Here is a 12,946-nt window from a genome sequence, read left to right on the forward strand (position 1 = left end):
CGTTTGTACCATTAACCTTATTCCTAGTTTTAAATATAGTTGATGGTAATGGGGTGAAGTGGAGCAGTTGCTTTTAATCAGATATTTAATCTTGTTTGTCACAACATTCGCTTCAGTAATAACGATGACACCTCCCTGCATTACTCTCCAAGGTGGGCTCCTAGCATTTCAATCCCTATTCATTCCGCCTTGGGAGACAGATGTGGAGCATAAAGCGCAGCTGGGGAATGAAAAAGTAGGATGTCTCAGTCCCAATTTGGGGACAACTGTCCATTTTTCTATCATTGCCTTGGAACAATAAAAAACAATCCTGGCTAACCTGGGATAGATGGTAAGGGTTCCAAGAAGGATTAGTGCCATTTTGAGCTATGACCAGTTTATCAGATGAACGAATCAGATCCGATCTGCAGAAACCAATCAAAGAATGGCAGGTCATGAGTGTGCCATTAATCACCCCTTCAGCTGGGTGGAAACTGGCACCCAGATATGCCCGTAATCCAGTCAAAATTTAGCCAATGAGCATGGGTATTTTAGTAAGTGCCTTACCAGTACCACTATTATTACTGTTGTTATTGTCACTATCATTAATATTTGCTAATATTTGCTGGGTTCAAATCCTACTCCACCACTTCTCTTCTGTGTGACCTTGGAAAAATCACTTCAATTCCTCTGTGCTTCATTTACCTTATTTATAAAATAGGATTAAGGCTGTGAGCCCCGTGTGGGACAGGGGATGTGTCCAACCTAATTAGCCTGTATCTACCCCAGCACTTAGTACAGTGCTTGGCACATAGTAAGTGCTTAACAAATATCATGAAGAAAAAGAAAAAAATAATTTTACAGTCTAGAGGAGGAGCTTGCAGTCCAGAGTGCAGTAGCATGTTTCTCCCATTTGCTCTAAAAAATTTAAAAATTTGGCATTTGCTCACCTTTCAGTTTTGTGGAAACAGGTGGGAATGGTCAGAGGAAATGGTTGATTCTCCAGTCCATCATATCAGTCACAGATAGTTCTCCTCCTTGGTTTGACTAAAATGTGTTCCTCCTCTTCCTCCCTACAAATACAGAAAGGTCCACAGCTGTGATTCAGAGTATCTCTCTCACTAGGCTCCTACAGCCTCATTCTTGTATGTAGCCAGATTGACCTGTATCTGGGATACTTTCATGAGCACTTGCATTTCAGCAAAATTGAAGAATTTTGCATGATAAACAATAGATGTTCTCGCATTGGGGCGGGGGCCCTCGGTGTGTTAAGTAGCATGTTTTGCTGCTAGTTGCAAAGTGTTTTGGGTGCTAGAGGCCTGCATACATGTAAAGTGCCAAATTACTACTTATCTATAAATAGACTAGTTTTAAAGGTTTGTTTGGAAATTTGTTTCTCTGTGGCCAATTACAGTCTTTTAGGTGCCGATTAGAAAGTAATACAGGACTTTTTTCCTTCATTCCTTCCACCCTCAGTGTCTGGAGGAGGTCTTTGGACTACCAGATGGAGACTTTGTGGTGGAGTGGAAAAAGACAGCGTTGGGCTGGGAATATGGCTGTTAATTTTCTTGTACTGTAGTGCTTAGAACAGTGTTCGGCACATAATAATAATAGTATTTGTTAAGCACTTACTATGTGCCAAAGCGCCATAAACAGTATTGATTGATTGATCAGAAATTCTGGGTGCTTTTCCTAATTCTGCCACAAATTTGGTCTGTGACTTCTAGATGGCATTTCAGTTCTCTGAACCAAAGCTTCCTCATCCCCTACCCAGTACTGTGGTCAGAGACAACAATAATAATAATAACCGTGGAATTTGTTAAGTCTTTACTATGTGCCAGGCACTGTTCTAAGTGCTGGGGTAGATACAAGATAATCAGGTTGGACACAGTCCCAGTCCCACATAGGGGCCCTCAGTCTCAATCCTCATTTTACAGATGAATTAACTGAGGCACAGAGATGTTGAGTGACTTGTCCAAGGTTTTGCGGTCAACAAATGGAAGAACCAGGATTACAACCCAGATCCTTCTGACTGCCAGGCCCATACTCTAACTACTTGGCCATGCTGCACTGTGGGAGGGTAATTTGGGGAAGGATGGGGTGGAGTAGGAGAGGAGAGGGGATGGCCTGTGTGACCTGTGAGCCCTGTGACAGAGACTCAGTCTAATCTAGTTATCTTGTATCGATTCCAGCATTTGTCACAAAAGTGCTCACGGATTCCCTATAAGGGTGACATTTTGGCCATACACTGAGGAGATTCCCCTTGCTCCAGAATGTTTCAGAGCCCTTGAAGGAAATGTATTTGGAGAAGTCTTAATTGTGGACCATGATTATTTATTTAAATCACTGGCCTAGACCTTCAGGAATTCATGGCAGAGGACCTGCTGCCTTCTGAAATGTAAAGACTAAATGATCCTTCAGTGCAGCCAGCTTTCAGAGTTGTGTGAAATGATGCTGATGTGTCAACATCGGCAACGTCATTAGGGGAAGTGAAGCCTATCCACACAGCCCGCCCTTTAGATGCAAATGAATCGTTCTCATTTCCAAAATAGAAAGCCGGTCCATCCTCGCAGAGCACTGTGCTGCCTCAGGGACCAAAGAGAAAGCAACAAGTTTCTATGCCAGACTGTCTTCCCTGAGGGTAACCCAGAGATTATCCAGCAAGGCAAGATACTCTCTGGGGAGCCCCGTTATCGGGTGACGGGCTTTGTCCTAATCACATATGAAGGAGACATCTCTGATTAATTTATCTAGTAGGGCTAGTTCTACTTTCCTCTTGCATTTTTCCTTTTTGGGTTATTTATAAGGACTTAGCTTTTTAAGGGTCCACAGAGGATGGTATCCCATACAGGTGAGAGTATTGCCCCTGCAAAACTGGTATTCTAGGTAAGTAGCCCATTCCCCTATCAACCTGAGTTAAGCTACGAGATTCAGGAGAGAAGGGGTCCCTGTCCCTTGACCGCAAACATCTCATTTGGCTCAGGTCATTCAGATGGCAGGATCTGCCTTTTCCTTTCCCTGCTGCAGCAAATCAACCTTCCTGGACAAATAACAACAACAACAATAATAATAACTATAATAATGATAACAGTACTTGTTAAGTGCTTATTATGTGTCAAACACTGCGCTAAGCACTGGGGTAGATACAGGTTAATCAGGTTAACAGTCCCTGTCTCACATGAGGCTCGTACTCTTAATCCCCATTTTACAGATGAGGTAACTGAGGCCCAGAGAAGTTAAGTGACTTTCCTGACATTACACAGCAGACAAGTGGCAGAGTAAGATTAGAACCCAAGTCTTATGACTCCCAGGCCTGTGCTCTTTTCACTAGGCCATGCTGCTAGTAATAGTAGTAGTAGGAATAATACAAGTAGTTGTAGAAATACTGCAGTAGTAGTGTAGTAACATTTATTGAGTGCCCGCTTGGTGGAGTGAACCCAACTCTGCCACTTGTCTGCTGTGTGGCCTTGGGCAAGTCACTTCACTTCTCTGTGCCTCAGTTGCCTCATCTTTAAAATGGAGATTGAGAATGTGAGCCCCACGTGAAGAGGGATTGTGTCCAACCCGATTTGCTTGTAACCACACCCGCACTTAGTACAGTGCCTGGCACATAAAAAACACTTAACATACAATAATAACAATAGGTGTTAGGGAAGTACACAATAAAATTGACACATTCCCTGTCCATAAGGCACTTACTTTCTAAAATGGGTGACTAACATGAAAATGTTTGTTGAATAAGCATCCTCTTTGCTTATTAATGTAATCAACCTGGTCCTTCCCATTGTACTATAAGCTCTTGAAAGCAGGCAGTGTATCTGTGCTTCTTCTTTATATAACTCAGCACACAGTAAGTACTCAGTTAATACTGATGCTGATGTCGCTATCTTATTATCTAAAAAATGTTTCAAAACTAGTTTCTCTTTCAGTACTTCCAGTTCACTTCAAAAGTTATTTCAGTAAAACCTCATTATTCAAAATTCAAAGGAATAGGGAAAAAAAACCCAACCTGCAGTAGCAGAGTTCAGATTCTCTGATCGTTTTATTAAGCATAGAGTAGGGGAGCTTTTCAACTGGGGAACTAAATTTGAATTTTCTTTTAATTTGAATCAACGTATATGGGCTTAATGAAGTTTTACAGAAATGTCAAACAGAAGATAAAATTGTCACATCATGATCCAAGAGAGGAAATTATAACAAAAAGAATTTCTTCCACGTAAATTGGACCTTACAAAATGAAGTTGGGAAGGACACCATTAAGAGAACACCTCATTCTGATGTACTAGACACTTGTTATGTGTGCATGTGTGTGTGTGTGTGTGTCTGCATCTTTCAAGGTTTCTGTGTCTTTCCCTCTATCTGCATTTGTCTGTCTCTCACCATCTCTGCCTCTGCCTGCCTCATCTCTCCCTTGGTCTCTCTGCCTCCTTCTCTCTCTTTCACACACTCTCTAAACAGAGATTGGGGCTATAGCAATTGTGCAAAATGGTGAAAATGTGCCCCTTTGCCATTTTAGAAAGAGTGAGTTGTGATTGTGTGGTCATGGCTTCAAATCCCGATCCACCACTTGTCAACTGGGTGACTTTGGGCAAGTCACTTAACTTCTCTGTGCTTCAGTTACCTCATCTGTAAAATGAGATTAAGACTGTGAACCCACGTGGGACAACCTGATAATCTTGTATCTCCCCCAGCACTTAGAACAGTAGTTGGCACATAGTAAGCACTTAACAAATGCCATTATTATGATGATGATGATTACATGTTGAGGAAGTGAGTTCTCCTTTACAAAAATTAATCCTGTCATCCCATTGGTGAGGAGCGCACTTTGGAGTTTTAAAAGAAAGATGGTATATAGGTTCTAATCTATTTTGTCCTAAACTCAGTGATCAGCCTTTGCTATATAAGAATGTTTGGCTTATTGTGGGCATCAAAGTGATAAATTTGTGAGAGTACTGAAGTCTCCGTTTTCAGGTTGACTTGGATGTTGTTTTGCTCTATCTGTAAATTCTTTCAGTGTCTGTCTCCCTTCCTAGACTGCGAACTCTTTGAAGGTAGCAATAACATCTACTAACTCCATCAAATATCTAGAATTGTATTCTGTGCACTATAGCACTCAATAATTGCCGATTGGCTGATTGATGGATAGATTTTTGTGCTCTTTGTCTTCTAAATTCCTGAGATGTGACAAACAAGACAGTGATTTAATCTCTATATTTTGAAAAACAGGACCATGGCCTGACCACCACTAGGCATCTCTTACCTGCTACAATGGGTCGACCTGCCTGAACGTTTCTCACAATGCACTTGCGTGATGTTCATGGAGTCAATCCTGTAACACGTAAGTAGAACCTTCATACCTCACACCTCTCTCCTCTCAGACCTTCAGCAAACCGTGATGTGACAGGATCACCTTCTAAGCTTTTAGTAGATGTAAAATATTAATACACCTGAGTCTTGGAGCTGGGAAAGGACAATTACTATTAACATCTCTCTGGTAGAAAATTATTCGACAAGAGGGACAAAAGGCATTGTCTGCAATAACTCAATTAGGTGCTTTGTGACCCAGAGGAGGGGGAAGTATTCATCAAAACTCAGATTAGGAGCTCCAATCCTTTGCACACATTTATGTGGCTTTAGACCGACAATAGCAGATTTTGCAGATTTCCTGACACTGAACTGGCTGGAATTTCATTCCTAAAGTCTGTACATTTAGTCTCTACTGCTCTTGGCCTGGCTGTAATGTTTTGAAGTTTTCAATGGTATTTGTTCAGCACTTACTGTATGTCAAGCACTATTCTAACCTCTGGAGTAGATACAAGTTAATCAGGCCAGATTCAGTTCCTGTCCTGCTCACAGTCTAAGAAGAAAGGAGAACAGGTACTGAATCCTTAGGCTCACAGTCTAAGAAGAAAGGAGAACAGTTACTGAATCCTGATTTTGCAGTTAAGGAAACTGAGGCACAGAGAAGTTAAGTGACTTGCCGAAAGTCTCACAACAGGCAAGTGGCAAAGCTGGGATGTTCTAATCAATCAATAAAGCAGTAATAAAAAAACCAACGTGAGACACTTAGTCTGGACTATGCTGTGTGTACACACACATTCTACCCAGTGATGCTCTGTCAACATGGAGGTGTGGACATATTGTCAACATAGAAGTTTTAACAAGTTGTAAACCCAGAGATATTAATTAACATGTTGTTAACGAGGAATAAATTATGTGATTGCCTTGATGATAGCACTGGTTCTCACCAGGGAAGGGAATGTAGGCTTGAGGAGCTGCTTCTTTTAAAGATCGACCAAGCCTATTTGCGAACCATTTCGAAAACTGGCCACCTGAATGTGTATTTCCATTGGTCTTTGTTTTGCAGAAAAAATTATGACCTCGACATCCAAGGGGATTCTCCGCCCATTTTTAATCACCTGCATTGTCCTGGTCTGTTTCATGGCATTTCTGCTCATCTACATCAAACCAACCAGCAGCTGGATCTTTGGCCCCATGGAATCGGCCAGCTCCGTCTTGAAAATGAAGAACTTCTTCTCCAAGGTGGACTGCCTCAACGAAACGACCATACTGATCTGGGTGTGGCCATTCGGCCAGACTTTCGATCTGACGTCCTGCCAGGCCATGTTCAACATCCAGGGTTGCCACCTGACCACGGACCGTTCTCTGTACAATAAATCCCACGCCGTCCTGATCCACCACCGTGACATCAGCTGGGACCTGGCTAACTTACCTCAGCAGGCCAGGCCGCCATTCCAGAAATGGATCTGGATGAACTTGGAATCTCCAACTCACACGCCCCAGAAGAGTGGGATAGAACGCCTTTTCAACCTGACACTGACCTACCGACGAGACTCTGACATTCAAGTGCCTTATGGCTTCATGACAGTGAGCACCAGCCCCTTTGTCTTCGAAGTTCCGAGCAAAGAGAAGCTCGTGTGCTGGGTGGTGAGTAATTGGAACCCAGAGCACGCTAGAGTCAAATACTACAATGAGCTAAGCAAAAACATTGAGATCCACACCTACGGGCAAGCGTTTGGAGAGTACGTGAATGATAAAAGCTTGATTCCCACCATATCGACTTGCAAATTCTACCTTTCCTTCGAGAACTCGATCCATAAAGACTACATCACCGAAAAGCTCTACAATGCTTTCCTGGCTGGGTCAGTCCCCGTGGTGCTGGGTCCTTCTAGAGAAAACTATGAGAATTATATCCCGGCGGATTCTTTCATCCACGTGGAAGATTACAACTCTCCTGGAGAGCTGGCCAAGTATCTCAAGGAGCTTGACAAAAATGATAAACTGTATCTTAGTTACTTTAACTGGCGGAAGGACTTCACGGTCAACCTCCCACGATTCTGGGAGTCCCACGCCTGCTTAGCTTGTGACCATGTGAAAAGACACCAAGAATACAAGTCCGTGGGCAACCTAGAGAAATGGTTTTGGAACTAAACGGCCCTGCCTCTTGCACAGTTTACAGAAGGTTTTGACAGAATCAATGTCCCAAGCTGGGATAAGAGAGGGAAGCAATCTTCTGTGTTTTATTCCACAGTTCATCCAAGTCATCCTCTCGGGGAGACCTTATTTATATTTTGTCTGAGATGTTAAGTGTTCAACAGCAGCAATCATCAGCACTCAGTTTAAATTATGCTGTATATAGCTAATTATGTGCACTGAAAAAATAATTTATTGTTTACTCCCGTTTTTAGTCAACCATTTTTTCATATTTTGGGATATCCTGTCTGTCTCTGAATCATAAACTGGTGATGTGATGGTTGTGTTTCTTCATTGACTGGCTGTTTGGTCTGCTGGAAAGATGAAGACCCAGAGCTTAAAATATAATGAAGGGTTTTAATTGGGTTCTTTCCTCTTCTATTCAAAATTTGCACTGAAGCAATGAAGAAGAAAATGTCACCACTGAATTCTAGCCTCTCAACGCTCAAGATGAATAGAGTGCAGACTTTGTTGAGAATTGTTCTTATTTTACCTGTTTTAAAGGACTTTCAGAACAGAATTATTAAATGTAGAGAAAAGGAAGACGATGGAGCAAAACAGAGAGATGGGGTTCTATAGAAAAAGCTACTAGTCTTTCCATTTGTTTCCACTAAGATAACGTATAAGATCATTAACAATGCCACTGCTGGATCAGAACAGTGGTCCAACTAGCCAAGTCTCCAGCAGAGGCACAACAAATGCTTGGAAGAACAATATAATAGATTGCCCTACTTGACATCCACCCTAATGGCTAGGACTCTGCCAACGAACAATTGGGAAGCATATAACATGATTCTCTTCATTTTCAGATCAAATAAAAGTATTGAGCAACATCTGCTTCACCCAATATTTTTTTGTAATCTGAGAATTGTTACACCTATGGCATTTGAACCAAATATAAGCCAGAATTCACCCTGAAACGTTATTTTTACTAAAGTGCTGTTCCTACAAAAGGAAGTGGTAAAGAAAAAGCAGCATCTGTCCTAATTCTGGATGCTACTTGAACTATAATGCATTGACTAGGAATACGTTCAAAGCACTATTTTCTGTGGTTGCAAATATCCAAATGTCATTATGATTTTGAATATGTGCATGAAAATAGACGCCTGATCTATAGATTCCAGGAGGGACCTAGCCATCCGAAATAAAATCCCTTCCAGGAACAATTGATATTGTATTTCTATCTCTTAAGTATTTTCCCAAACCAAAATGAACACCTTATGATTTTGGCCAAGTGGGAAAGTAAGATGCTTATGATAGGAGAGATGTCTGTGTTTGTCAAGTAACATATATCTTAGTGTGTGAAAGGGAGAGAGACAGATATGTAGACAAAGGTGCTCACATGCGAACGGATTAAATTGTATGAACATTATCTACTCATAGATTTTTATGCTTATTATGGGTACTGTAATATCTAGTTCTTGACAGGCAAGACAGCAGATTTTCTCATGTGAAATGACTAATGTATCCCTCTTACAAAATGCAAGAGTTGAATTTTCAGTTGGAAATTTTGTACTGTCTTTCTCTTTCTAACTCCAGCACCCTGCCATCATGAGATGACTCAGAAAAATCAACCCAATCATTTATTTCTGATCTGAAACTTATGATCCAGAGATCGCTCTTGGATTCTTCCTTTTTAAAATCTTCTAGGAGGAAACATTTAGATCAGAGGTGAAAGGATTCATGCAATCCCTGAAAGGGACCATGACCATTTTTTTTAAGATTTTATTCTTTATATGAAAGAAAGCAATTGGAATTCAACATTCCTCTAATGTATTTAAACTGAATGTTAATGTTAGTGGTCCTGCCATAATCTGCTGCATGACTTTGGGACTCAGTTGTGAGGACACACAACATAAACTAGGTGAAAATTATTTGAGCTCTTCAGAAAACCCTGGCCATATTACTAGTTTTTGTGGTTAACAATGTTAGAAGCTTTGCTCTAACATAAAAAATGTCACCAATGAATAATAAAGGGTATGAATTTTTAATTTTTTAAATTCAGAATTAGATTACAATAATTTTAGTAATACATTCCTCTGATGCTGTTTCTCTAGGTGAAAAATGTGTTGATTTGGGGGCATTATCTTGCTTGCCAAGCTGAAAAACACGTTAAAGGTAGCATATGGATTCGGATATAAGGATGAAATGAAAAATACAGACTTAATTGTAAAATTCTGGTCTCAGTATACTGAACTATGAAACTTGTAGCTTATGTGATCTACTGCTTGTTCATTTCATATCTATTATAAGGTCTTAAACCACGGAGATTATTCCCTGAAACTTCCAAATCCACCTACACTAAACTCTGCCAGAGAAAGCTAGCCAATATGATGAGCATAAACTTGTCAGACTGAAGGCAAATCTTCCCCAAAGAAAGTCTAAATGGAAGAATGATAAAGTCCCCAAAATCCTGTATTTACTATAAAAAAATAAAGCTAAGCCAAGAATGTTTGATTTCCTTTCATGAAGGTACTCAAGAGAAACTGAAAAAGATGCAACCACATGTCAAAGGGTAAATAAGTGAAAGGAAAATTTGAATATTTCTGCTAAGAAATACATACCATCTTGTTTCCTGCCTTGGAAGATGCTCAAAAAAGATGCATGGGAAGGTCTATGGATCATACTAATATGAGGGGAAATTCTAAATAATTGTTTTTCCACCAAAAATCATGTTTGGTCTTCCTCATGAAACTTTCTCAGATGATAATGGCTGAGAGGCATTGTATACATCATGTTGTAAGGGAGCCCTTTTAAATGAGGATATCTCAGCAAGGGGAGAGAAGTAGCTATTCTAACTTTGACCTATTAAGTATAAAAATGTCCGGTGGTCAACAAAATAATGCAGTGTCAGGAAAATCTGACCTGCCTACTCACAGCTGATCCAGGGAAATTGAGTTGATGGAACAAAGATTTTGCACTGTCACATACCCCCATTAACCATAAAATAGACAATATTTTTAGGGAGAGTTTGCATTCTGTTGTAGGTGAATTAAAAGATGGCATTCTGGAATCAGTCTGGGTTGAGTGAATTCAGATGAGCTCCCTGCCACAGAAATTGATGTGATTGCTATTAGATTATTTTTGGATCCTTTAGAAATTATTATTATTATGGTATTTATTTGGTGCCAAACTCTGTTCTAAGTGCTGGGATGGATACAAAGTAGTCAGATCACAGTCATCTTTGCAGCCTAAATTCTAACTGGAGGTGGATATTAGTGGGTGTTTCCACACTAACAGTGTTCTGCACACAGTTAACACTCAATAAATACCACTGGCCTATTGTCAGAGGTGTGAGATGCTGGGAGGAGCCATTAAAGGGAACTGCCCACTCGGACTCAGCTCCTAAAAAGGTTCCGTCCTTCTTAATCAATCAATGGTATTTATTGAGTGCTTACTATGTGCAGAGCACTGTACTAAGCGCTTGGGAGAAAACAACAGAATTAGCAGGCACGTTCCCTGCCCATAACGAGTTTACAGTCTCATAGTAAGTCTCATAGTAAGTGCACATAGTAAGTGCTCAATAAATAAGACTGACTAACTGAGCTTACAGTCTAGAATAGCCCTTAAAACCCCAAGATGGAAAGGCGACTGATTGGGCCCTAGTAGGATAGATACAGGAAACCAGAAGTTATAACGGCACTCAAAGTAAAAATGAGATAGGACTGACCAGCACATTATAATAATTCTGATATTTGTTAATCACTTACTATGTGACGACCACTAGTGTAGACACAAGATAATGAGGTTAGGCACAGTCTCTGTCCCACATGAGGCTCCCAGAATCTAAGTAGGAGGGAGTACAGGCATTTAATCCCCATTTTACAGTTGAGGAAACTGAGAAAAGCTAAGTGCCTCATCCAATGAAATACAGCAGGACTAGTTGCAGAGCTGGGATTAAACCAAGGTCCTCTGACTCCCAGACCCATGATTTTTTTCCACTAAATCACCCTGATTCTCTCCTCTCTATTAAGGGTCTGGGATAAAATAACAGAGGTAAAAGTTAGTTGCCTTCTAGGAGCTTACAGTCTCTTCAGTTTTCCTATAGACTGACCTATTGGCTACAAGATAGTCTCCCGACCGGCATCATAGAAACAAACCATCTCAATAATCAGACTTGAAGACTGCCACTGCAAAAAGATTCTCCAGGTCCCTCACTAGATTCAGTAAGGTTTACTGGGGGGGGGTCTCCTGAGTGCCAAGCACCCCTGGTTTCTCCACAGGAAGGGACTGTGTTTTTGCTATCATACAAATGAGTCAGTACCTGGGGTTGACCAGCAGACCCAAGCCGCAGCACTGTAAACATTTCTGAACTCCGATTACTCCTAAACAGGACAGCCGAAGTAAAGAGTGTATGGACGGTGTGAAGAGGGATGAGACGGAGACCTAGTTTTTCACAGACAGGAAAAGTTTCCCAGGAATGTCTGCTAATACCATTGTATTCCACTTTGGCTAATGAGGATCAATAGTCCATTAAGGCAATGGGAATAAAGGCCGGGCAAATTTACAAACCAGAACTGCTCATTAGGGCAAATAGGGCCCTACACCGTGACACTGGAGCTTTGCTGATGTCGGGTTTGACCTCATTAGTCATCTTGAATCCCATAGATACGACAATCAAAGGGGCAGATCTTCAATTAAGAGGGCATATCCAAGTTTACTATCATGCAATTGGGAAAGGATACCAAATGATAGGTAATAATATGTAAGAGGGATTGAGGATGACCTTTAGAAAATGATGATAATTTCCTCTTTAGGCCAAATGAGTACCTCATTTTGCAGAGCCATCAATCCATTGCCTTCCCAAGCACAAAATGCACTCCGATTTTGAAATTTAGCAACTAAAAGTTTACTTAAAAAAAATCACTCAAGTGTGTTGAAGTAAGCAGGAAACACTATCAGTTTTTAATCCCTCTGCACTTCAACACAGCAGTTTAGGTCATAGGTTTAGTTCAATGTGCCGCACACGGTGAGAGCTCAGAGAATACTGTTTATTGACTGATTTATTCTTACATGGTAGACCCTCCAATTACTCTAATTCACTGAACCGAGTCATTGCTTAGGTCTAATGTCAGATTAAATTTATGGATAATGAAAGGTTTTTCAAGGACCAAGTGAAAAGTGTCTCGGTAAGCGGTATTAAGAAGTAGCTTTTTAAGGAAAGAGTAGAGCAATATTCTAGTCTTAGTAATGGTATTTATTAAGTACCTACTGAGTTCAATGCCCTGCCCTAAGATCTTGGAGAAGATATAACAGAATGAGAAAACACACTCCCTATCCACAGGGAGTTTATATTCTAATAAGGAAGACAGATATAAACTTATATAAAAGAAGCTGAATAAATGTATTTGTACAGTGTATTTGTATTCACTTTTGAAGTGTAGGAACATTACTATAAGTCCTTCTAAATTCACCTGTATGATTGAAATAGGAGTTGGGTCGGGATTGGAGCCCTCTTTTATTCGTTTATTCT

The 12,946-nt window shown here is 40.6% G+C and overlaps 1 protein-coding gene across 2 annotated transcripts in view; it reads left to right on the top strand.

The window, feature by feature from the left end:
- FUT9 (fucosyltransferase 9) overlaps positions 1-9,648 on the top strand; it is an 83,435-nt gene extending 73,787 nt beyond the window's left edge. For both annotated transcript variants that reach the window (XM_007671834.3, XM_029046898.2), the window contains exons 2-3: positions 5,206-5,317; positions 6,347-9,648. In XM_007671834.3, coding sequence (XP_007670024.1) covers positions 5,278-5,317; positions 6,347-7,431 — 1,125 coding nt within the window. In that variant the 5' untranslated portion in view covers positions 5,206-5,277 and the 3' untranslated portion in view covers positions 7,432-9,648. The remainder of the gene's footprint in view (positions 1-5,205; positions 5,318-6,346) is intronic.
- The last annotated feature ends 3,298 nt before the right edge of the window (positions 9,649-12,946 follow it).

This window comes from Ornithorhynchus anatinus, chromosome 19 (genome assembly GCF_004115215.2).
Source record: "Ornithorhynchus anatinus isolate Pmale09 chromosome 19, mOrnAna1.pri.v4, whole genome shotgun sequence".
In the NCBI taxonomy this organism is placed as follows: domain Eukaryota; kingdom Metazoa; phylum Chordata; class Mammalia; order Monotremata; family Ornithorhynchidae; genus Ornithorhynchus; species Ornithorhynchus anatinus.